The sequence below is a fragment of the Echinococcus granulosus genome, assembly GCF_000524195.1.
Source record: "Echinococcus granulosus chromosome Unknown EG_S00050, whole genome shotgun sequence".
Classification (NCBI taxonomy): Eukaryota; Metazoa; Platyhelminthes; class Cestoda; order Cyclophyllidea; family Taeniidae; genus Echinococcus; species Echinococcus granulosus.
The window spans coordinates 432,750-455,156 of record NW_020170430.1 but is presented as its reverse complement, the minus strand read 5'-3'; the positions used below and the strand labels follow the sequence as shown (position 1 = coordinate 455,156).

At 40.7% G+C, this 22,407-nt stretch overlaps 7 protein-coding genes across 7 annotated transcripts; 4 read left to right on the top strand and 3 right to left on the bottom strand. All coding sequences in view use genetic code 11, as the record gives it.

Annotated features, from left to right (window-relative positions):
- Positions 1-218: 218 nt before the first annotated feature.
- On the top strand, positions 219-1,201 carry EGR_06084 (poly(A) polymerase gamma; the record flags this gene model as incomplete). The annotated part of the gene is made up of 3 exons (XM_024495333.1): positions 219-292; positions 584-733; positions 946-1,201. The coding sequence occupies 3 exons, from the start codon at positions 219-221 to the stop codon at positions 1,199-1,201; spliced, it is 480 nt and encodes a 159-aa protein (XP_024350288.1).
- Positions 1,202-2,161: 960 nt separating this feature from the next.
- Positions 2,162-2,818, top strand: EGR_06083 (Ubiquitin-conjugating enzyme E2; the record flags this gene model as incomplete). The annotated part of the gene is made up of 4 exons (XM_024495332.1): positions 2,162-2,207; positions 2,289-2,391; positions 2,429-2,705; positions 2,738-2,818. 4 exons carry the CDS (start codon positions 2,162-2,164, stop codon positions 2,816-2,818), a joined length of 507 nt encoding a protein of 168 aa, XP_024350287.1.
- A 281-nt stretch (positions 2,819-3,099) lies between these two features.
- EGR_06082 (Zinc finger and BTB domain-containing protein 24) lies at positions 3,100-5,047 on the bottom strand (the record flags this gene model as incomplete). Its single annotated transcript, XM_024495331.1, has 4 exons — positions 3,100-3,242; positions 4,383-4,469; positions 4,538-4,774; positions 4,819-5,047. The coding sequence occupies 4 exons, from the start codon at positions 5,045-5,047 to the stop codon at positions 3,100-3,102; spliced, it is 696 nt and encodes a 231-aa protein (XP_024350286.1).
- Positions 5,048-5,647: 600 nt separating this feature from the next.
- Positions 5,648-9,805, top strand: EGR_06081 (E3 ubiquitin-protein ligase; the record flags this gene model as incomplete). Its single annotated transcript, XM_024495330.1, has 9 exons — positions 5,648-5,663; positions 5,971-6,080; positions 6,113-6,196; positions 6,226-6,430; positions 6,462-6,543; positions 6,620-6,813; positions 6,894-6,980; positions 7,273-7,665; positions 9,624-9,805. 9 exons carry the CDS (start codon positions 5,648-5,650, stop codon positions 9,803-9,805), a joined length of 1,353 nt encoding a protein of 450 aa, XP_024350285.1.
- Positions 9,806-10,538: 733 nt separating this feature from the next.
- EGR_06080 (Target of rapamycin complex subunit lst8) lies at positions 10,539-12,320 on the bottom strand (the record flags this gene model as incomplete). Its single annotated transcript, XM_024495329.1, has 4 exons — positions 10,539-10,910; positions 11,382-11,636; positions 11,768-12,019; positions 12,198-12,320. 4 exons carry the CDS (start codon positions 12,318-12,320, stop codon positions 10,539-10,541), a joined length of 1,002 nt encoding a protein of 333 aa, XP_024350284.1.
- A 1,948-nt stretch (positions 12,321-14,268) lies between these two features.
- EGR_06079 (Ras-related protein Rab-7a) lies at positions 14,269-19,473 on the top strand (the record flags this gene model as incomplete). Its single annotated transcript, XM_024495328.1, has 6 exons — positions 14,269-14,324; positions 14,361-14,706; positions 15,081-15,218; positions 15,549-15,624; positions 15,649-15,877; positions 19,266-19,473. 6 exons carry the CDS (start codon positions 14,269-14,271, stop codon positions 19,471-19,473), a joined length of 1,053 nt encoding a protein of 350 aa, XP_024350283.1.
- A 1,033-nt stretch (positions 19,474-20,506) lies between these two features.
- EGR_06078 (hypothetical protein) lies at positions 20,507-21,922 on the bottom strand (the record flags this gene model as incomplete). Its single annotated transcript, XM_024495327.1, has 7 exons — positions 20,507-20,886; positions 20,918-21,135; positions 21,174-21,315; positions 21,336-21,458; positions 21,496-21,668; positions 21,697-21,842; positions 21,872-21,922. The coding sequence occupies 7 exons, from the start codon at positions 21,920-21,922 to the stop codon at positions 20,507-20,509; spliced, it is 1,233 nt and encodes a 410-aa protein (XP_024350282.1).
- Positions 21,923-22,407: the final 485 nt, after the last annotated feature.

Here is a 22,407-nt window from a genome sequence, read left to right as displayed (position 1 = left end):
ATCAGTGGCCGCTTCCTAACTGTCTGTTCACGCATTTCAATTTGCTTGAATGATTCATTTTACTGATCCCTTCAATGATGCATTGCTGCAACAGTCGTCAAATCAACATCTGTTTCTTGAATAAGGCTCTGCGAATCAATTCTAGATGTTAAGTGAGCCGAATAGCAAATTTAAACAAATGCGTTTCATTAAATATTCTGTCTTTAGGCTTCCATCTGATGAAAAAAATCGTTGAAGGTTCAGCCACTTGGGAAGACCTCTTCGAACCTTACGACATTCGTCAAGACTATAGGTATTTTAAGCATGCATCAAGCTGCAACATCCTAAAGCCGTTTTATAAAATCCGGGGCGTAGATGCTTACACATTATTGGCAACAGCGCATTCATCTTTTCTTGATGCGCTATATCTTTTTTTCTTATTTCTTTTCACCCTTGTAGACAAACTAAATAATCAGGTTAAACTTTAGGCTAAAATGCTGTATAATCATAGGGTTAATTGCTAATTTGCACTACTTACTGTCATTTGTTTGAGAAACCAATGAAACCGTCTGATTCCAATTTTATGATTTTTTGCACATTCTAGGCACTTTTTGAAGCTAGTTCTATTGGCTGATAATTTTCAAGAATTAGGACGTCTAGGCGGACTGATCGATTCGCGTCTGAGGGACCTTGCAGGGTTTCTGGAAGAGCATCAATACATAGAATCGGTTAGGATAACTAAAGCATCTGATTTGTAAGTTTATTAATCTATTTTAAGTGCCAAAACACGAGCAATATGTCCCATTTCCTAAGCTATATGCGGCTACATTGAAATACACGACAGCCGGAAACCCAATTTACAAAAAAACTGTTCCTGAACTGAAAAAAATTTCTGCGTACCTCCCGCAGTGTGTTCTAGCTAATACATTTTTGTGGAATCCATACTTTTTATCTAATATATATCAGACCCAAAAGTCCTTGCTTCGAAAGTGTGTCAGGAGAACTCTCCAGCAGCTCCGAAAGTGATTGTGAGAAAGGTTTCAAACGAGCATGGCTCCTGGGAATGAAAATATTGAAGGCTGCACCCTTACCTGATGGCACTTACCCTGAGCGCAAAGTTGACGTGACTCAATACCTACTTCGTTTCTATGGTACTCTACAAGAACGGGATCCGAACACAAACTTCCTGAATAAACTCATAACCGCCTACGTCACCAGGTAGCATGACTTGATACAACTTATGACAAAGTTTTGTGGAACCGTGTTGTATTGACCTGTTAATTTTAGATCAGACCTGCATTCCAATGGCTAAAACCCCGTTCTCACCCCCTATCCCCACTTGTGATAATTGGTCTCTGTACATTATTGTGTGCTTGACGCCTACCCGGATAACCCCACATTTGTTAGCTTGTTGACTTGTAAAACGCTAATAAATTCGTGCCAAATGTTGAGTTGTACCGTATGGTATGCGTAAACACCCAAGCGGCTCTACGCAGATTAGATGAGGGGAATTAGGCTGCATCAAACGTGTGTAACGAGTTTTCGATGTTCATTTTGAGAAAATGGATTCAGATAATCTAATTAAATGCAATTCAATCTAAAACGAGCATAAAAGTTCTGACAAAATTCTGCATAAAGACATACGAGTAGCATGTAGTTCGATTAATTCAATTTGCGAACGAGAAAGGTTGACTAGGTCCTTTTAGTTCGGACTTTCGGAATAAATTAATAATTGATAAAAATTAAGTTTTAGCCAACATATAGATGCCTTTATTTACATATATTTGGGCAAGAAAGTAACTATGGCAAGGAGCACCGCTAATGGTAGTTTTATAATTGCCGCAATGTGGTTCTATGAGGGGCGAATAGATGTACAGTGTGCTCAGCGCTTAAACCTAGGAATGCTATAAGGCAATGGCTGCAAAATGCTAACAATTGTAATGAACAATACCAGAGAATTCCACGGATCGTCTTCCTTCGTCATTTACCCAGCTAAATGTCATGCGCAACTTTAACAAGAAATTTTATAATGAAAATCAAGCAAAAAATATTTTCGACCTTAGTGTGGCTTGTTGTGCTTTAAGTTATCTGCAATTCGTAAATGTCCCTTTGTATATTTATATGCATAACTTTTGCTAGAGGCGCCCTCTCTGATATTTCCGTATTTGATACCCCTCTAGGCATGACGAGCTCTGCGTCGTCACTTTTGCTACGAAAGCAGTTAGCCGGTAATAAGAGTTCTTAATATTTTTTGCGCAATGTTTTGTTTGCATTTAAGTGTCAATATCGTCTTTAAATTTATGTTTTAGAGCTGAACAAAAGTGGCACAGAGGGTTTTTCTGCTGGCCTTATTGATGATGACAACATATTTAAGTGGCAGGTTCTTATAATGGGGCCTGCGGACACACTCTAGTAAGATTTCTAAGATTGGAATTATTCGAATGAGTAGTGATGGTGGCTGGTTTAAAGCTACGCTGGAATTTCCCCAAGACTATCCAAATCACCCCCCAAAAATGCAGTTCTTAACGGATATGTGGCATCCCAACATTTCTCCTTCCGGAAGCGTATGTATATCAATTCTTCACGAACCTGGTGAAGATCGATTTGGCTATGAAAGACCCGAGGAACGCTGGCTTCCTGTGCATACAGTGGAAACTATAATAATGTCTGTCATATCGATGCTCGCTGAACCGAATCCTGACAGTCCAGCCAATGTGGACGCAGCTGTAAGTTACGGTATCTAATCTAACCCTTGTAGAAGATGTTCAGAGATGATTATGAGGAGTTCAAAAGGCGAGTAGGACAGACAGTCCGAAAGAGCCAAGAATCCTTCGAGTGAAATTAATCATCTTTCAATGAAAACGCTGTACTGGTATTGATTTGGGCTGTACCCCTTATCTTTGTGCGTCCTTTCAGAATATCGTTTTCGTTGCCTATTTTCATACTCGTTATCACTGTCCTGTACATTGTAAATCATGCGCGGACGCCGGGAAAGCATCAGTGGTGATGTTTACAACAGCCTTTTTGTTTTAAAGTGGCGCGTGAGTGCAACATTTGTCAGATGTATGCTCAGAGGTTTAGTCAAGGCGTTCATCAGGCTAAGTATTTTGTGGACAGCTCTCACATAAATGTGATACGTCGTCGAAAAAAAGACCTACTCATACAGAAATAACGTTTTATTAGCAAAAATGTACAAGTTTGTACATATACTGACCGTATTTTACATGAAGTTTCTCTCAGGAAGATTGATTGGTCAATCCACTCTAAAAAGAATTTATTGGAGTTAGCGGCTTTCCAACCATGCCTCTCCTGGTAGGCACGCGGAGCACCAAGTTGATTAAAGTGGCTCACCCTTGAATTCGTCAATCCATTGGACTCGTCCTGAAAATCGAGTGAGTTGGAGCCTGAAACGTTGAAAAGGGTGCCAAAAATTGTTCGGGAATTTAGTATTGAGTGTGGAGATCTGTTTTATTCGTCAACTGTTGCGTTACTGGAAATGCTCTGCACGACTATAAGTTGGTCAGACTTACTTAGTGCATGATCCTGAGTAACGTGGCGGTTGCGTTCGCTCGCGTCTAGGAAGCATTGACTACAGTGTGAACATGCGAAAATCTTGGAAGCTAAAAAGGGACGGAAAGTTCTAGGCGCCCATTCGCACCATCACAACGTAAAAAATGGAGGGGCGGGGGTGATGTTTTTTTTGCTAAAGGAAGAGGGATGGACACGTAGGCAGCCCCAACTGGCAAGGAGTCGGGGAAATTTGGCCGATTCAACAGACGTTGCCTCAGTGATGCGCTTCAAAATTTGAAGCAGTGTCATGTGCGGGGAGCGTGGTCGCCCGTGGAATTCCTGTACTTTTATGCAGGGATGGGGTGATGAGGATCCAAGATGTGACATAACATTAGTTTATTTTTTGGAACTCACTGTTGTGAGAAGATAGATTATGTCCCATAAGCGCAAATTTAGATGGGAAACTGAGATCACATTTCGAGCAAATGTGGCGAGAAGCTGGAATGAATGAATTGAGGTAACATTTAAGAAAGGAAAGATGTGAAAGCAATGTTAAGATCGAACCAAGCCACTTTTGCCATAATAATCAGACAATGTGGATTTCTGAGTTTTAAAAGATATCGAAGTAAAAGTGACACCGACAGAGAGGACACTTCTAGAAACCAGTCAAGTCACCAATAATTCACCAATTGATAATAAAAAGTATATGAATGCAACGAGGTCATTCTAAAGGGACCAAATTTCTAACACAACTCAATATAAATGGTGATTTGGTAGCATGAAACTCTTCGCGACTTTACAGTAACACTTTAGCTTCTAGCAGACTGTGCACACATAACGCAGATGTTAAAAATTATAATTAGCTTGATTCTACGATAACGCCTGTATTATACCTGCATGAACATTTTCATAGTGGCGTTTCATTGCAAACTTGTTAGAAAATGTTTTGTCACAAATGGAGCATATTCCGATTTCAACATCTGAAAATAATAACAGTTAAATTGCTACTTCTACGACCACAAATAAAAAGCAGTCCAGATACACTTACGCTGGTGTACGATTCGTAAATGACGATCAAGACTTTGTTTGCCACTAAAATTCTTGAAACAAAAGGGACAACTAGTAGGATTTTCACCATCTACATTGCGGAAAGGGGGAGTGTCATTCATCTCATCGGGATGTACCCGCCGCATATGACGCTGTATAGCAAAAGTAGTAAGAAATTTTCGGCCGCAAATTTTGCAAGCAGAGGCTTCAGCTTCTAAAAGGGGGATAAATAAAGCGTCTACAGATGTATAAACAAATATGTACATTTAAACATAGCATTACGTTTGTGCATAATTTTAAAATGGCGTCGCATTCCGTGACGAGTAGCCATTACAGTTCCACAGATTGGACATGGTCCAGCTGTCAAAGACGATTCTAAAAATTGCAGATGTAAGATTAAAAGTAAATTAAAAGTGCTAGAATCCCTTAACCTGCTTACGCTACCTTTTATACTTGTTATTTTTGGATCATTCGGATCCAGATGGACTTTTTTTGAAGGCCGCTTAACCATTGTGGATCAAAACTAGGGGAGAGTACATGGATCAAGTGTGCGTGAAGAATACCGAGAACTCTCACATGCAAAATATAGGAAGTAGTATTTGCGTACTTCTGAAATTGGAAAACAAATAGAGAAAATGAGAGCAAATTAATTGTTACTCAATCTTGAGAGAAACAGATAAAATGAGTCCCGATGTTGGCAAGTATTATAAGCTTGGTCTTTTAAAAGGATAAATGCACTTTCATTGTATTTTAATTGTCACTTTGCTTCACATGACAAAAAAGGTACAAGTAGTGGCAAAATTGGAGCATGAACTGCGCTATAGGACAGTCATGAGTGGTAAAGGTCCATCGCCACAGTTTTGCTATAAGCCGCAACTTTAAAGTGGTTAAAATATGCAAAACCCACTTAGTAGTAATAATTGAATAAGCATTCCGACTGTGCAAAGCATTATTATTACGAAATCCACAAATACCTACTGAGGCATGAATTTAAATGCCTGTCACTAAAAAATCAGAAAACGTCGCAGTATGTCAACGATGGGCTGCAGCTTAAGAGAAACTTCGAAAGACAAGCCGAAATGCAGGGGACTCACAGCGCTAGAGCATTTAGATGTCCCGCAAAAAGTGTAAGTAGCGTAACAACTAGTGTATTTACTGAAATGCTAAGGTATGGGTGCCTGGCTGTTGTACGGAAATGTTTTTTTTATTTCTTAAACATATTATTTGGTGTATGGCTGACAACAATATTGCACAATTAAGCTCAACCGTTACATGTGCAGGTAATCGATGTCTCTCGTTTAGGAAGCATTTGATAAGGCACCTTTTGCTCAGTGGCACCATTTTTAAGTTACATCATATGTGACGGAACTAGCAAAAACAATTAGGTCTTTTAATTTTCTCTTTTACAAGTGCGTCATCTAAAGGTCATTTTAGGGTTTAATTGGCTCGTTGACCTGCTCGTCGGATGTGAAGTCGAGTCAATGTCTCTGTTTATTTCGATGATATTTGGTATAATTTCAATGGCATCTGGCACTCTTATTTTGGTAACCTGGCGATTGTACCGATTTTTGCCTAGATTTCTCCTCAGATCAACGTAACGATTGAGATGGATGATGCGGAAGCCTCATTTGGTGCCCCAATTACTGACGAATCGCCCCTGGTATGGTTGTATTCGCTTTATTTTTAAAGGGTAAAATATCGACGAGCGACCCACCTTTGGCTTGCTCAGCTGTGCAATCACCTCCCAACGAAACAGATGTGTTTTTTGCATTAGTTGATCGGGGAAACTGTACATTTGCTGAAAAAGTTTTGGCTGTGCAGAATGCCAAGTATTTTGGTGCCATCATAGCCAATGTTGAAAGTGATTACGTATTTCCGATGGGATCGGACGAAAGTAATTTTTTCGTTAGTGCATTTGCTTTTAGAGTTAGAAATAACCATTCCATCCATCATGGTTGGTCGTACATCAGGAGAGGCCATACGCAATCACTATCTCTATAATTCGGGGTAGTTTTATTTCATTTAATTTTTACGTACAAGTGACATCTACATTACCTTCTATCTTAATTATGTTTAGTTTTAGGGCGCGCATGAAACCCAATCGAGGAACAACAATCGAATACTATTTAGTTCCTTTGTTGATTGCGCTTTCTCTGGCATTTTTGGCGATCATAATTTCCTTAGCAGTACGCGTTTTTCGAACTTGTATGCGTCAGTCGAAGAATAGGCTGAGTCGAGAAATCCTCAACAAGCTGCCAGAGATTCGTTTTTCAGAAGGTTAGTGTATCTGGGTATTTCTTCACAGCGCACAAATATTTTGGCTAGTTTCTCTGAGTTCCTTATTTCGATTGCTTTAGATTACCAAAATCTATATGAAACGTGCGCAATTTGTCTGGAGGACTACACGATGGGCGATAAATTAAGGGTTCTGCCTTGTCATCATGGTTAGTAGGTTACAACACGTATCTCCTCGTGTTATAATTATGCTAATTTCTGTAAGAGTTTGTTATTCGACCCCAGTCAGCATTGATCCTTTTTATTTTTCTTGCAAAATTATTTTTATGGCTTGTGATGTATTAGTTTATCATTAATGATTGGTTTCAAATACTTTTTGCCATCTCTATGAACAATGGCCCCTTTTTAAGAATAGCTAGTAATTTAGGTGAAAAGTAACCCTAATATCGTTCTTTTTCCCGAAATTCTGATTTTGATTGGCATTTCGAACCTGATTTATAGCCTATCATAGTAAGTGCGTTGATCGGTGGCTGCTTCGACGACAGGGCTCCTGCCCGGTGTGCAAATATCGTATTCACCGTAACCACGATGATCTGGAAACCGATAATGAGGAGAATCGCGCCGATGGAGGAGGCGATTACGAAGACGTGGCAAACGAAGGTGGTGTCGAATCAGCAAATGCACAGAATATGACGACCGGAAATTCGGCTATTGGGGTCCTACAAACTGCATATTCGGTTCCTTTGAATAATACAGATGCCGCTTCAGGCGATTTTGATGCTGAATACGATGAGAATGACGGTGTTGCTCCCCTTTTAAGCAGGTCTGCACCTGTCGCGTCATGGCTTTCTGGAGGTCTGTTGCCCTCTCGGGGTACCACCTGGCTTGGAAATGGTAGGTTGATGTGTGGTCACTAAAGTTCAAATGTAGCAATTTAAGCCATCCAGTGCTTATCGGTCCGCATCTTCATATTGGTACGAATAGCAGAGGGGATGAGCAAACTATGCCAATAGTCTATGCTGTTAATAGATCCCTTTTAGTTTGCACCCTCTACCACACTACTGCTCTTCGTCCTTTTTAACAAAATCTTTTTTTCTATACGCACAGTTGTTGTATTATGGATCTGCCGGAAATGTTGGTAACTTTTACCACTCCTTTACAATAATTTACTGTTTGTTTTAAATACTGCTGTTAAATTACATACACTTCTTCCCCACCCCGGATATTCCTTTTCCTGCAAATAAATCGTCTGGTGCATTATTATCTTAGATAACACGTTAAGTTACTGTTACTCTTGTCACGACTAAATTATGACTTCTATCCTAATTGCCTAGCTCACATTTTATCTCAATTTCTTCAAGCACTTTTTTTAGAAATGAGTGCGCATATTCTGTTTCATTGTATTTTCGAAATTCTGTTCATTGGACGAAACATCAATTTTTACTTGAGCTGATTATCGGAATCACCATAATCAAACAAGATCTTGGTCACACTCTAAACTTCAGTTTTTATCCTTTGATATGACGTCGCATACTTTTATTAAAAGTTTTTGCACACGGCTGAATACCGAACTCCAAATTTTTCTCGTAGCGAGCCACTTTGAACCTGTTTCCGCCCGTTACCCTTTGATATTGTAATTTATACCTATTCAGAAAATGTCGTGATTTATTCTACCTTTTAATTTTTACCCTGTTAATTTTACATTCATCAGTTGTCTTATAATTGCCAATTTTGCGGCTCTATTGCTAAAGGCCTCAGGGTGTCGTTTTTACTATTAGTCTCGTTTTTTAAGCTAATTTGGTCTTTTGCTCAGTCCCAGATGTTTTTTGAAGATATTCAGCTAGGTATTAATGTCACTTTGACTTCGTAAAGGTTTCATGCCGTCAGAACTACCTAATAGGTTTCAAATTCTATCAATTTTATGACAGAATGATATGAAGGTGTGCAAAATCTGGGGTTTACTTGCTTTGAGTCCGATCCCATGCGATTGCATCAAGAGTACCAATGTGATTTGACGTTTGATTTGGGATCACAAAAACGTTTATTTATTTATTTAGTTGCCGTCAAATTAAAGATGTAAATTTTTCCCCCCGAACCTGCGTACGGAAACAGGGGAGCACGAAAATGACCAGTAGTAATGTGACGACAAGTACACTCAATTGGTTTCAAAAACCACTATTTGAACATTCAATTATGGCAAAAGCTCCTCCCAGTGATGTTTTCAGCGTTTCAGCCATCGCAACGTAATGTTGCATTGGGTTTGTGTGCGAGAGTGTTTATTCACGCCTGTAACCGCAGCTGTTTGTGTTTTTACACAGTCGCCCCCTCATCCACAGTCATATGCACAAATTACTTCTTTGGAAACGCTCTCGACGTTAATGCTGCGGTAACCGCGCTGGTAACTGATTTTCCGTCTCAAAATTGACTACTTTGTTGATTTTCAATTGCCATATTAATGTGAGCAACTTTTGAACATTTATTTGTATAGTTGTGACATAATTTGTGGTTTGGAGTTGGGCTCCAGTTTTGTTGGTTAGAAAAGTCTCGATGCTCCCAATCTCATGCCTCACTCGCGTGTTTTAAGATTTCTGTCTCCGATTGATCAACTCCCCCCCCCTCAAGTGCTATATAGTATTACCTGGAAAAAAGTTGCGGTGCTGGGAAACAGATCGAAAACCACCATATCAGCATGTCACACCTCCCCACAAGTTGTTCTCCAGAGCTGTGCTACGGTACTTACCGCATGAACTAGTCCCTCTACGGTATATTCGCCCAAAATTATTCTCTCAAACTAACCACCCAGATTTATACTAATGAGAGAGGTCTCATATTTGGCCATTTCTGATGTATAGACAATCCGGCGTTCGAAACCACCTATGAAGGTGAGGAATCCGCACCGCCGTCGGTAGCAGAAGGGGATCATAGTGCCACGGTTTCTTTTCGAACTTCCAAGTGTTCACTCCCACAGCCGTCCGCAAACAAGAAATCGGAAGGCAAGGCTCTGGAAACTCACCAGTCGTCACCCAACGCGTAGAGCCGTCCCCGCGACTCTTAGTTACGTTCCCCTTCCTCCAAATTCTGCCCATCCGCATCGCCCACCAGAGGACCTCGTAATCTTGCATTCTTTCGACAACCTCGCTCATCCCATTGTATTTTGTTCAATTTGTACAATAACTTTTACGAATCTGAACGGGGCGAATTAATTTTATTCGTGGCAGTCGTGCCGGGATCACCAATGCATTGCGGTCTCATGTGGATTGGCACGCAACTTGCCCAAATCAAATTGGCTTAACCTTCCGACAACGTAGCTGATGCGATTCCTACTGTTACCTCCCGAAACGAGGACATGATTTCTAAGGGATACTTTGATTTATGATTGCCTCGAGATGCTTCTCACGCTACGCCTAATAAAAACCCTGCCTTCGTTCATCAAACGAACCTTTAAGAATTATCGTTTGGCACATATTTGTTAATCACAAAGCTAGGAATTTCTCATAACGAAGCCGCGGGTTGGATATCCGTATTTTGCGAAGTGAAAGATACCAAACACTACATACACGAATTAGGTTTACGGGATCTTGGATTTGAATGTACAAGTAAGTCTTCCGCACTGTCCCTCGTGGTGCGTGAAATTGTTATCAGCCACAATTTTCTGCACGGCCAAGAACAGCCGCATCTCAAAATGTGGGAACCAATTAGAAGGCAAATAAGTCCAAAAGAAAAGGCAATGCATTATTTACAAGTGGATGCGTGGGAGATAGGAGGCGCTAGGCGGTAGACCCGGCTAGGGATTGATCGCGGAAGGCAATGCATGTGATGGCACGTTGATGACCCTTGTATTCCAGCCGTGGCTCTGTGGTAGTGCCTCCGAGGGACTGCCCTCGCTGCTGAGAGTCCTCGAGGTTCCAGAGCCGCGCGATGCCGTCAGAGTGCGCAGAGATAAGATAGCGCGAGTCCGCGGAGAAGGCACAGTCCCAAGCCCAGTAGCGATCCTCATTGGGTTGCAGCACACTTGTCACGCTACAGTCGGCCGTCCGCACTAGATTCACCTTGCCGTCGGCACCGCAGGTAGCAAGTAGTGTACTATCCGGCGAGAACTCACACTTCAGCGCATAGGAGCTATGTATCTTGGAATTGTGCTAAAGTAAAAATTAAAATGACAACAGGTTTGGTGCACTTTCACTACAGGCACACGGCCCATCAATGACAATCGCACTCCATCAATATGTTTAATGACACTGGAGAATTAGGGTACACGCAATATTTTAAGCAGCCCATTTCGCCATCATCAGAACACACAAACCAGGTATCTGAAATCCAAAAACAGAACGATCTTCGTAACGATCCCCTAGTTATATGGCTCAAAAGAAGCATCTCAATCAAAAAACTGCTAACAGGTGGATTTTAATAATACTTTTTTTGAGATTAATGGCTCCGGTAAGCATATTTTACTTTAATTAGGCGACTGATCAGTGTATATTTACACGCAAGTGACTGTAAAATGGCCAACTTCCTAAAAAATTCTAGCAGACAATGGGTTATATGACTTAAAAACCAAGGGTTATCGAGATGAAATAAAACATATGTAAAATATTAAGCAGGCGAGAAACCTTTTCAGTGGGTTTAAAGGCCGTGTTGCCAGCAAGCGACCAAGTAATAATGGAGCCAGAGGCGTTCACTGCAGCCAAAGATGTGCCCTCAGCACTGATCGAAATTGAGTGGATTGGGCCAGCGCGCGGATCGGGACATATAACACTAACTTGCCCGTTTCGTAAATCCCAAGCGTAGATCTCACCCTTGTCATTACCGAAGAGTACTTCCATCTGATTTGGATGAAGAACCATTGAGTTTATGCTTGATGAACTCTAATAAGAACAGAAATCATGTAAGAGAATGTGTGGATGATAAGATAGATAAGAACAAGGCAATCGTATGGATAATTTCTGAAACTAGAGTATATTTCTTAGGATGAAAAGCAAACAAAGCAAGGACTAACGTAGCACGTCCCCGAGGCAGACTGCGCACTGTGACTGGAACTTCGCCAATCAAATATTTTCGCAACTTTGTCCTCGCCTCCTGCGTAGGTCCACCTTCCTCTCGCATCGTGACCAATGGCATTTACATTTTTCGAAAATTCCGTAACGACTGTCAACGGAGTCGCACCACCGAACACGTCATAAATTCGAATTTTTCTAAACCCGGCTGCTGCCAAGTAATGACCATCAAACGTGAAAGCCAATGAATTCACCTAAATAGTAGCTTCATTAAGACAATGAGAAAGGTACACCCAGAAAAGCACAAGAGGTACTAAAGCTTGATCGAGCACAAAATAGGAGGAGTAAAACTCCACATAGAGCACAATAACTACTAAAAATGGGAACCGCGCAAATTTAATGAAATATATGGGGGAACCCACACCAACATACCTGAGAATCATTATGATCAAAGCCCTGTATATATCTTCCCGTACTTGGTTGCCACATGCGTATGATATGATCGAACCCACCCGTAGCAAAGGATATAGACTGATCACCCACATCGTCTTTCATCCTCAAAAGTCGAGAGGTTAGTTACATAGTCGCCCACATGACCTTGGGCTTAACAATTAACACCACAAACAAAGCTCAATGCAAAAGAAATTTAAAAAGCCCTAAAAAAGAGAGGAGCCAGTGTGCTTTCCATTTTTTCAAAAGGTTTAAAGACACTATAATTATTTAAGTCCTCCTAGATAAAATTTCCAACATTGTATTACTATTTGTACAATAGGAAAATAGGCAAGGAAATATGCCAGGCTGATGAACCTGTTTTAATGCTTTGAGTCTTTTTGAATCCACAGCACTGTACTAGAAAACTAAATAGAGACTATGTCCTTCCCAAGTGGCATAAGAATTTTCTCGGATTGTCAGATTTCACTACAAAATCAGTGCTTGCTTTTGGCTTGAAAGTTGGTGACTTACACTTAGTCGCACAAGTGGTGTATACCGACTACCTGTAGCATTAAGGGCCTGTTCGAGCAAGCGTGTACTGTAATACCTAATCGAAGCTTGGCTTCTACAGACTTGATGTTATGGTTAGAGCGTTATACCACAAAATATCATTAGTCATGCAGACCACTATTATGCAGCATTCCGGGACTCCCTGAAGACTAAAGAAGACAAAATACTCAGGCAAAATATATTTTTAGCGCAGAGAAGTGTCTGGGCTATTGGCATGGCCCAAAAGGCCAGCCCACCAAGTGAGGTACAAGGGGGCTAATTCGAAGTACAAAAGTGGCGCCTCAACAATGCCAAGGGATAAACCACTATCGTATTACAATTACATCTTAACCTCATAGATTACAACAACTGAAGAGGCATTACACTTGAACAAGCTTAAACATCTTATTTTGTAGCTATCTGCAGTACGTGAATGTATATGGTGCTGGCACGAAGGGGGAGATATCGCCAATTGTACAAAACTTACATAGTTAAGCATGTGCTTAGGAGACACCGAAAAAGAAGTAAAGGATTCAAGGTAAATAGATGCAAGATATTAGCCCTCAGGTCTTGTCTTGAATTTTTATTTTCACCAGGTGGCCCTACCCTAAAGCTAAATTTCTAAGACTGGCGACAGACCTAGGTCATGTCCTTATTGGAGAGCATGACCTGACCCAAAAAGCACAAAGTCGGTGTCTTTTTCTTTATTTATAAGAGACTTTTGAATGAGACGGATCTGTGAATGCAATGGAATTGCCAAGATATCTTTCTGCTTGTAGTAGAGGTCAATGACTGCTTTGCTAGTTTGCTCGCGGTCTTCAATGCTTTGACAATATTTTGATGTTTGGCATAGGGTTTAACTAAAGGGGACTTCGAAGTCGAGGCCTATGGCTAAAGCGAATCCATGTGGTGATGTTAAAAATTTTGTCATGAGCTGGGCAGGCACCATTGTTTCCTCAGCCTTCATTTCCCCCTGCTGCATTTTCTTTAAACCACTTTGGTTCCTGTTAGTTTCACAACTCCCTACTTGGGCTAACTATGAATTAACGGACAATTTGGAAATTTCTAACTATGTGAGTGATCTTCTTCAAGGATAGATATAAACGCGAAATTGAGATGTAGTTCTATGAGTTGATTTAGCTGAGAAATACAGCGATTTTTCCAAAAAGGAACATTTACAGGTATCATCAAAAGTGAAGGTGGGATTTAACTCACGCGCTATTTTCGCAGCATACGGTGAACATACAATCGATTCATTCCATTGTGTTACCATATATTATTTTCCGTTTTTGAATTAATTGTTTAGCAGCAAAATTGTTGCAGGTTAGAGCAACATTAGCCACTTTTTTTGCGAGGTTTAAATGGCTTCTATGCTTGTTTTCTTGAACTGGCTGACCGCGCACTAAAATGCCGCCGCTTTTTACGGGTGAACCAATCAGGATCTTGATTACTTGTCCTTGCTGTTATTGTTGCCATACCGCAATCGGTTTGACGTTTTAAGAGTGAGGGATTACATCTTATCATGGCGTCTAGTCGTAAGAAGATACTACTCAAAGTCATAATACTCGGTGATAGCGGGTACTTGGTCTACATTTAGTTTCATTGAGCCTTTAGTGTTGGGAAGACTTCGCTGATGAATCAGTATGTTACTCAGCGTTTCAGTAACCAGTACAAAGCTACTATTGGTGCTGATTTCCTTACTAAAGAGACTATGGTCGATGATCGTGTTGTTACTTTACAAATTTGGGATACAGCTGGACAAGAACGATTCCAGTCCCTTGGTGTCGCATTCTATCGTGGCGCTGATTGCTGTGTTCTGGTCTACGATGTTACAATGCCAAATACTTTCAAAACTTTGGACTCCTGGCGAGATGAGTTCTTGATCCAGGCCAGTCCTCGGGATCCTGAGAATTTCCCATTTATCTTGATTGGTAATAAAATCGATCTTCCCAACAGGGCTGTAAGTTTCATAGTTCCGCCATTCAAGCCTTGGTTTATGTTACCGGAATCCTAATTTAAGATGTGTTTGCGAATACTTTGAACAATAGGATGGTATACACTAGCGTTTAGTTTTCAATGTTATGCTGTCGACAATTTTGAATGTTTTTCTTGCAATGATCTATTTTGGGTCATTTGGTAATAGACCGTTCGTGTTTGACCTATAATAATCGAGGGACTTTAGACGGTAGAACAATTGTCTTTAGAATCACCTCTTAACTCCATTGCTAATTTTCACTATTGAATCTAGTTTGCATTCTTTTAACATCCCCCCTATGCTTATTACGTATATTACTCTTACATTCTTCACGACACACTGTTAAAACCGCCACTCAGATAACGGAAAGACGAGCACAGCAATGGTGTCAGGCAAAGGGAAACATTCCTTACTTCGAATGCAGTGCTAAGGAAACGACGAATGTGAAACAGGCCTTCCAGGAAGTCGCTCGTGTTGCTCTCGCACAAGAAACCGAGGTATTTTCTTCCAAAAGTGTTTCGGATTCACGTTAATTATCCATCACTCCTATTTATTCCCACTTGAACCAGTTTTCATTCTTTGTTTTGAACTCTAGTAGCATTCAAAGTGCATTTTTGTTTGAGCAATTTTATGGTCTATCTTCTATTTTTATTGTACTATATCCTTTCATCACAATCCTGCTTTAAGTGTTGGTAAACATTCTTCTCAAACAAAAGATTGATAAAGTCCTTTTTTACAAGAGTAACTGTACACGATGTGCATAATATACCCAATAAGGGCTATTTATTGCCTATGCATGAGTTTTTAATCTGTTTTTTTTTTCACAGCCTGATACGGTGAATGATTGTCCCGAACAAATTCATCTTGGAGCTTCAAGAAACAATCGCAGTAGCGACTGTGGCTGTTGAAGCTGCGTTTCCTGGGTAGATAAATACTGCCACTTTCATATCTCAATAAAGACTCGACTGATTGATGCTCTCCGATCTGACTTTCCCAGCATAAACATCCACCTTCACTTCTCGTTTAATCGCTGTCACGTTTTTTTATCGCCTGACAAGCTAATGCGGGCCTCGCGTGTACGCGTTCATCCCCATGTAAATAATTATGCAATAAATCGATTCGACCAATCTCATGTCCTCCTCTTTGCCTGCGGCCTGTATGCATATCAGCGAGCCCCTTCAATCACCACTGCGTTTATCTGTTCTGTAAAATCAATCATACCAACAAGGTTCTTGCTTGTGCTAAAACAAATCTTATTGGTGTGCTGTTGCTGTGCAAACCCGAGAATTTATTAGTAATGGAACGTTAAATTTTACAAAGGTGGTGTTCTGCCCTCAAGATCTTTTCCTGACCTCGTTGTTTTACCATGTCGCGTTGAAATTAGATCTGAGTCTGTCTAACCCGCTTTATTGTGTAAACAATTTGAAGCTATTCCATTGGGGTGCGAACCTGTTTTGATGTTTCAATGCAATGCTTAGCCGATTGTTTTTGTCTCCACATGGTTAAATCATGAACTGAAGTTAGGCGTAATCGTCACTTCAACACTTTCTAATACATTTACTACCCAATTGCCACCGTTCCTAAAGGTGGTCGGTATTGGTCTTTTGATTTCCCAATCTCAATAACTGGTCAGAAAATTTGTGGCGAATGGTAATAAACCTCAAAGGCCGTTAATTTGTAATGGGAGGTAGCTTTTGTTCTCCAAATTTTAATTGCCTCAAACCTGCCTACTCATTCCTTTGCTGCTCGCCTCGCACTTCTAGACTATTCACTCTTCCTCACAAGACGAGTCCCCTTGCCTTGTGTGTGTGGTCTATTCTAGACGCATTCATTCACTTTAAGCAATTTTTCAAGGCCAAGGAATTAGGGTTGATGTCTGGCTACTTGACATGCCACGGATCAGACACGCTCAAGGAAAACGTATTGTACAGCGGTTAAGACTGGTTAATTAGTTGGTGGCGGTCCTATTCTTGCTGGTTAACGTAAAACATGCTACCACCAAACTCATTGATAAGATTCACACTAGGACAGGCGGGGAAGGGACGATGATGTGTATCACCTCCCGTTTCCCTCCAATACTTCTTGTCCGGGTAGTTACTCCCTCAGCTTACCATCAGGCGATCTCATGCAAAATGGAATAGACGGTTGAGAAGAGAAAGTCAGATGGAAACCGAGGTGGCTAAAGTCATGTTTTTAAACTTATGGAGTCAAATGCTTTATGACAGTGGAATTTGGAAACTTATTTTGTTGAAACGGATTGTTTTCCGGTGATTATTTCAAAGGCTCAAGTATTCCAAGAGGCCTTTTGCAGTTCCCTGATTTTTGTATGTGACCTCACAAACCTACCAACTCGGTTACCTCAAACGATTGCCGATTTTATCTCGCTTTGTGATTAATGTGACTCACCGACGCGGCTTTCGCTATGACGTCGCGTGCCTAAGGTTCCCTCTCGCTTGTCACGTATTTCGCAGCGTTGGATGCCACTTGTTTCCCGATTAGGTGTCCTCGATTTGTGTTTATATATTTTGGTCAAATTCTCTACTAACTCTGCGTTACACTTCATGGTTGACATCTCCTTGTACATAGGTTCAATTTTCGATCTCTGACACGGTGAACTGCATCCATGGTGAATAATAAGGCTGTGATGCGACTCCTATTGTAAAGTTTCAATTTGAAACAATGAGAAATCACCATATATTGGTAATGTCCAGTTATTCACAGTTTGCGATTTCAGATTTCGTCAAAGTGTTTGAACGGTATGTTGTCTTCAACTTCGCTCATGCTTGGGTCAGTGTTAAATTAAAGCGAGTTTTGTAAAGTTTTTTCAAGTTTTGAATACCTTACGGTTACTTTTGGTAATGTGAGTAGCTTCAGTGGTGCATGCCCTACGTGGTGGCTCGAAGAAAAAAGTTTCGACGTGATTCGCGGTTGTGGCGGTTAGAGCCCGAAGAAATCCCACTTACTGTACTCGCTTTATTTCTTCTCCTAGGTCAAAGCACAATTACGATTCAATGCAATATGTCGGAATGCGCCAAAGATAGTTTTTAATCCGAGTGCCATTATGTAGATTGCTTTTTACCTACTTGGTTCATCAGTTGATCTTGTCCCTCTGGTCTGACATAGAGCTATAGGTCACTGGTTCCGCTATTCACCCTAGTACACCGGCCATGTGAACGAACGGGTTGACGCACTTAATGGGCCAGCTCATCTCTGCAGGGTCACAACTATTTACGATAGTCCAAACTATTGAGTGTGAGAATGACCACGTCACATTCACGCCTTAGTTTACATCCTCGCTTTGATAACCCCACTTCGCTGTTGATCATCACGACACTTTTTAGCGGAGAGGGCGTTCATTTATTGGTTCAGCTTATTTGTGATAGAAATCTGCACACTCAGTTCTGCGATCTGGTTGTAATACTTAGGGGAGCGTGATATGATCATAGTAAAAAACTTGCACTGAGTTGAGCAGATTTTCTTTTTGTTTACGGGTGAGTCACCTTTTATGGGTTTAGGGCAAAAGGTAGCATGAATTTTCACTAGAAAATATCCATAAAACCTGACGAAGGTCAAATTTTGCGGTCGCATTTGAAATGAGCTGTTTTTCTAGTTCGTCATTGGATCATTTCCTTACAGAAATTATCTGGAATTTAGATCTGATGGGATAGAAATGCAATTTGTTATCTTTTTGAGGTCTCGGAATGAAAAGTTGGTGGCTTTGTGAGTAGACTCGTCAAATTCTGTCGGCTGCTTATTTCATCTCTGCGTAACCATGCTGTGCTTGGTGGTAGCGCTAGTTGCTGAAGTCAGCAGGCACCACTCGTTTAATCACTTGGGCAGGTGTGAAACTCATTCGATTGACACAGTGTTTTTCTGTAATTCTTTCAAACGCCGATGCTCTTCCTTTTCTATGAAGTACCGGTTCTCTACCTCAAGCGACATTTCGTTTTTATTGTCGGCTACGCAAATTGGGGATGAATGCTATGGGATGGTTTGCAAGTGCGGCTATTTCATTCCAAACTTCGTTGACGAGACATTTGGTGTGGAATACGAAACGATGTTGTAAATACTGCTAGCACTCAAAACTGATTGTTTTTGACAGCCTTGTTCGCGGACCTAGTGTGGACTCATTTTCAGAAAAAACTTATTCACCGATATGGACCTCTTCAAAATCAGTTGTCTGTTAGCAGCATAAAGCTCTATTGTCTGAGCTGTGCTAGTGCACATCTCTGAAATTATCCTGCAAATATGTGGGGCAGGTACTATGTAAATTACAGCATTTTCATTTTTCTCTAGCGAATCTATTTCACCTCACAAACTGAAAGGTCCAAAGATGTAATGTTTCACCTAAGTTGGGGAGTTTTAGGTCTGATGGACTTTAGGGTGCTGGGATTCCATTATACTTTCTGGTGTTTAATAATTATGTTCATTCCATTGATAGTACCTTAAGCCACTCAGATAACGTGAATTTGGGAGGATTTTAGTTTTGTAAAATGTAATGCAACAATTCATATTTGTGCAAATGGAGTGGTAATATATTTTAGAATGAGTGACAAATCCGAGGTACAAACAAGGGACCATAAGGATCTGTGGGAGAAGCAGAATTGTTTGAGCTGCAAGATATTCGGCTCAACGACGTGCCTAGCCATGGCTGGATACACAGCCTACTGGAGTCTGCGACAACAGGCTCAATATCGCGGCCTTACTCGTCTAACCTATTCGGCCTCGTGCTTTGCACTTGCCTCAGGTTAGCTTGATGACTGCGTATTCTAAATGGCGTTTACTAGTACAAACTATTAAAATGGTTTTTTTTATCATACTGTATTATTGGAACAATCCTTTGTCCACTCTATCTATTTCAACTACTTGGTGGCCTACTATTCCGCCAATGAGTCGACTCAACATTATCCTCTCAAGTAAAGGTGATATCTGGAAAACCACCCCCTATTCTGGACGTGTAGAGTATCCAGTGCTAAGTACTTTGGTTTTAAGACCACTAAGAGTCTTGTCATATGTACGAAGTGAAAGTATAACTACAAATTGAGTAGAGTATAAGCAGACGCGTTTTTGTTAAACTGAATACCTACTGAAGGTCACGACAAATATACTTTAATGTGAATTTCAGCATAATTCGGTAACATACTTAAGTAACAAATGCAATAAATACGACGCATCACCATACTTATTGTCCCGATTGTGCTTTCAAGTGGGGAATTAATACCTTAGTAGCTAGTCTCGATGTGTATGCACGTAGGTCCACAGCACACCACGTGTCGCCAGTATTGGCGATTCTGAATTACCTTGAAGTAACCCTCACTGTCTCTCCCAACTCCATTTTTTAGGTCTAACATATCTGGGAGTGAGGCGTATCCTAGACTGAAGGTCTTCACCAATGATTAATGTACATATCGTGTCAAATAACGATGTTATTCTTGCACTTCTTTTCTGAAGCTATTCCCAGGTATCACGTGGTGGACTTGAAATGCCATTTTATTTGGATGGAAGAAAATGCTCGAGATTGAATGCGTAAACTGAGCTAGAATAAAACACGAAGGTCGGCTTATACGGAATCGGAAAATAGAACTAGAGAAACTGGGAAAAGCGTGGTTAAATCTAAGAATTTCTTTACGCAAGCGGGTGGGCGCACCTTTGAGTTTAAACCAGAAATGTAGCAATTGATATTGATGAGCAGGAGACCGCATATCCTCATCGATACTTACATGGTCCAGTCTTATTTACACAAAGTACATCAAGCCTGTACAAGATTAATTAGCAGGAGTGTGGGCTACTGCGTGTCAGTTGACATTAAATAGGGACTTGGTGAGTTGTACTCGATCAGTATCTCATTTGCGTCGTCAGGATAGACATTCTGATAGGAAGGATTTGGACCGGGGCCGTCACCCGCTTCAGAGATGATCGCGGCCTTACCTTGCTTCCAGACGGCAACGACGCATTTAAGCACCGACATATTCTGCACGAACAGATCATCGTTGGATACTTCTGCGATGTCTCTGATTTCCTGAAGTGTTGAGTTTAGCTGTTCCTCACGTTCAACCCGGTGTTTTTCTCCACCAATAAAGGACAGCTGATTACCGTTTGTCGTTTTCTTTAACCGACTTCGCATATTTTTAAGATCTGTCTTCGTGCAAACCTTTCCAAATTGCTCTAAAGTCGTAAATCAAAAGTCTGACTTTACTCTTGATTATATCCAAAACAAGACTATTGTCGTAGGGAAGCCGTAACAGTTCGTCAACGGCTTCCTGTTCATGTTTGTCTAGACGGCGGTTTCGAGGGTAGAGTTGGGCAGATTCCGAGGTAACGGGGTGGTTGTGACGCATATCGAAGCTAACAATCCGCAGATGACCGTTCGAATAGCTTATACAAATCTGTGAACTGCATCCGAGTTTTGAAGTTCTAAGAAACGTACATTAATGCATGAAACAATAAATTACCGCTGATTTTTCCGCTTAGTTGCAGAACTGACACGCGTGCCATAGTGGTAGCAAACATACTTTATGTTACTATAGACCATCGAATTTCTCATCGGATGACCCTCGGGAAATCGTTTTGAGTTAAGTTTTACGTAGAGCGCACCTGTGGACTGAAACAATTACCTGGATGAAGACTCACGCTCTCAAATTGATGTAATTTATCAGACAACTCAGCTAAGGTAGCGAATGCTGTTGAATCGAAAAATTTCAGAAACGCTGCCGTCAAATTATACCCCGACATTCCATCTACAGCAGAGTAATACATATATGCATAATAACCCACCACAGTTATCAGCTTCGTCACTTTCTTGTGACACTTCACAGCTGTTTGCTGTGCCAGGCCTGAGATTCGAGTGCAGCTGATGAAGCATATCATATGACGTTATTTTAAGTCGATTATCAGCCACACACAGTTCCATGTATGATGGACAGTCGAGTTCTGGACCACTGAAGTAACTTAATACCACACAAAAGTAAGTTATACCTCAAAGCCCTGGAAGCAGATGCATTGGAATTAGATTTGTGATGAGAACAGACGAGACGAATATATTCATAGGTAAGATTACGAGCTAGTTCCGAGCCTTCTGGCAAACTTTTGAGCTTCTTTACGGTATAAACAACCCCCGTTCCCTACAAATGATCTAGTACAAATATAAAACTTGCCTTTTGAAATTTCGATAAACACCTAAAGAAGACATCAAAAGACTCATAACACAACGGAAAAAAGGTTCGTAGGAATTCTGGTTCAAGATTCATTGCAAGATAAAACCTCACTTATTGTCACACAAAAGCATCGAAGCACACAAGGTCCAATGTTAGCGAGCTTATTCAAAATAGCCGTGTGCCAGTAAACTGAATCTTTGAGATACATAACGTTCGTTTTGTAGGTACAAAACAACGAAAATAACATCTCATTTTGTTCTTGGTTTTTTTGAAAATAAGTAAAATCACCTCTAATTTTGTGTTGTTACATTTCTAAAGTCGTTTTCACAGAAAATCGGGAAACAATAAATTACCAGATACTTGGACAGTTTTTTATAGCCCTGAATTTGTTCTTTTTTTGAATTTACGAGCTGTCTTATGTAGCTATTTGGTAGTTTAGCGCCCCCCACTCCCTGAAGTTGCAATAAGCAGATATATTACGGCATAACTGGTATTGCTAACGCAAATAAGGGCCAAAAGTCTGCTGACATGC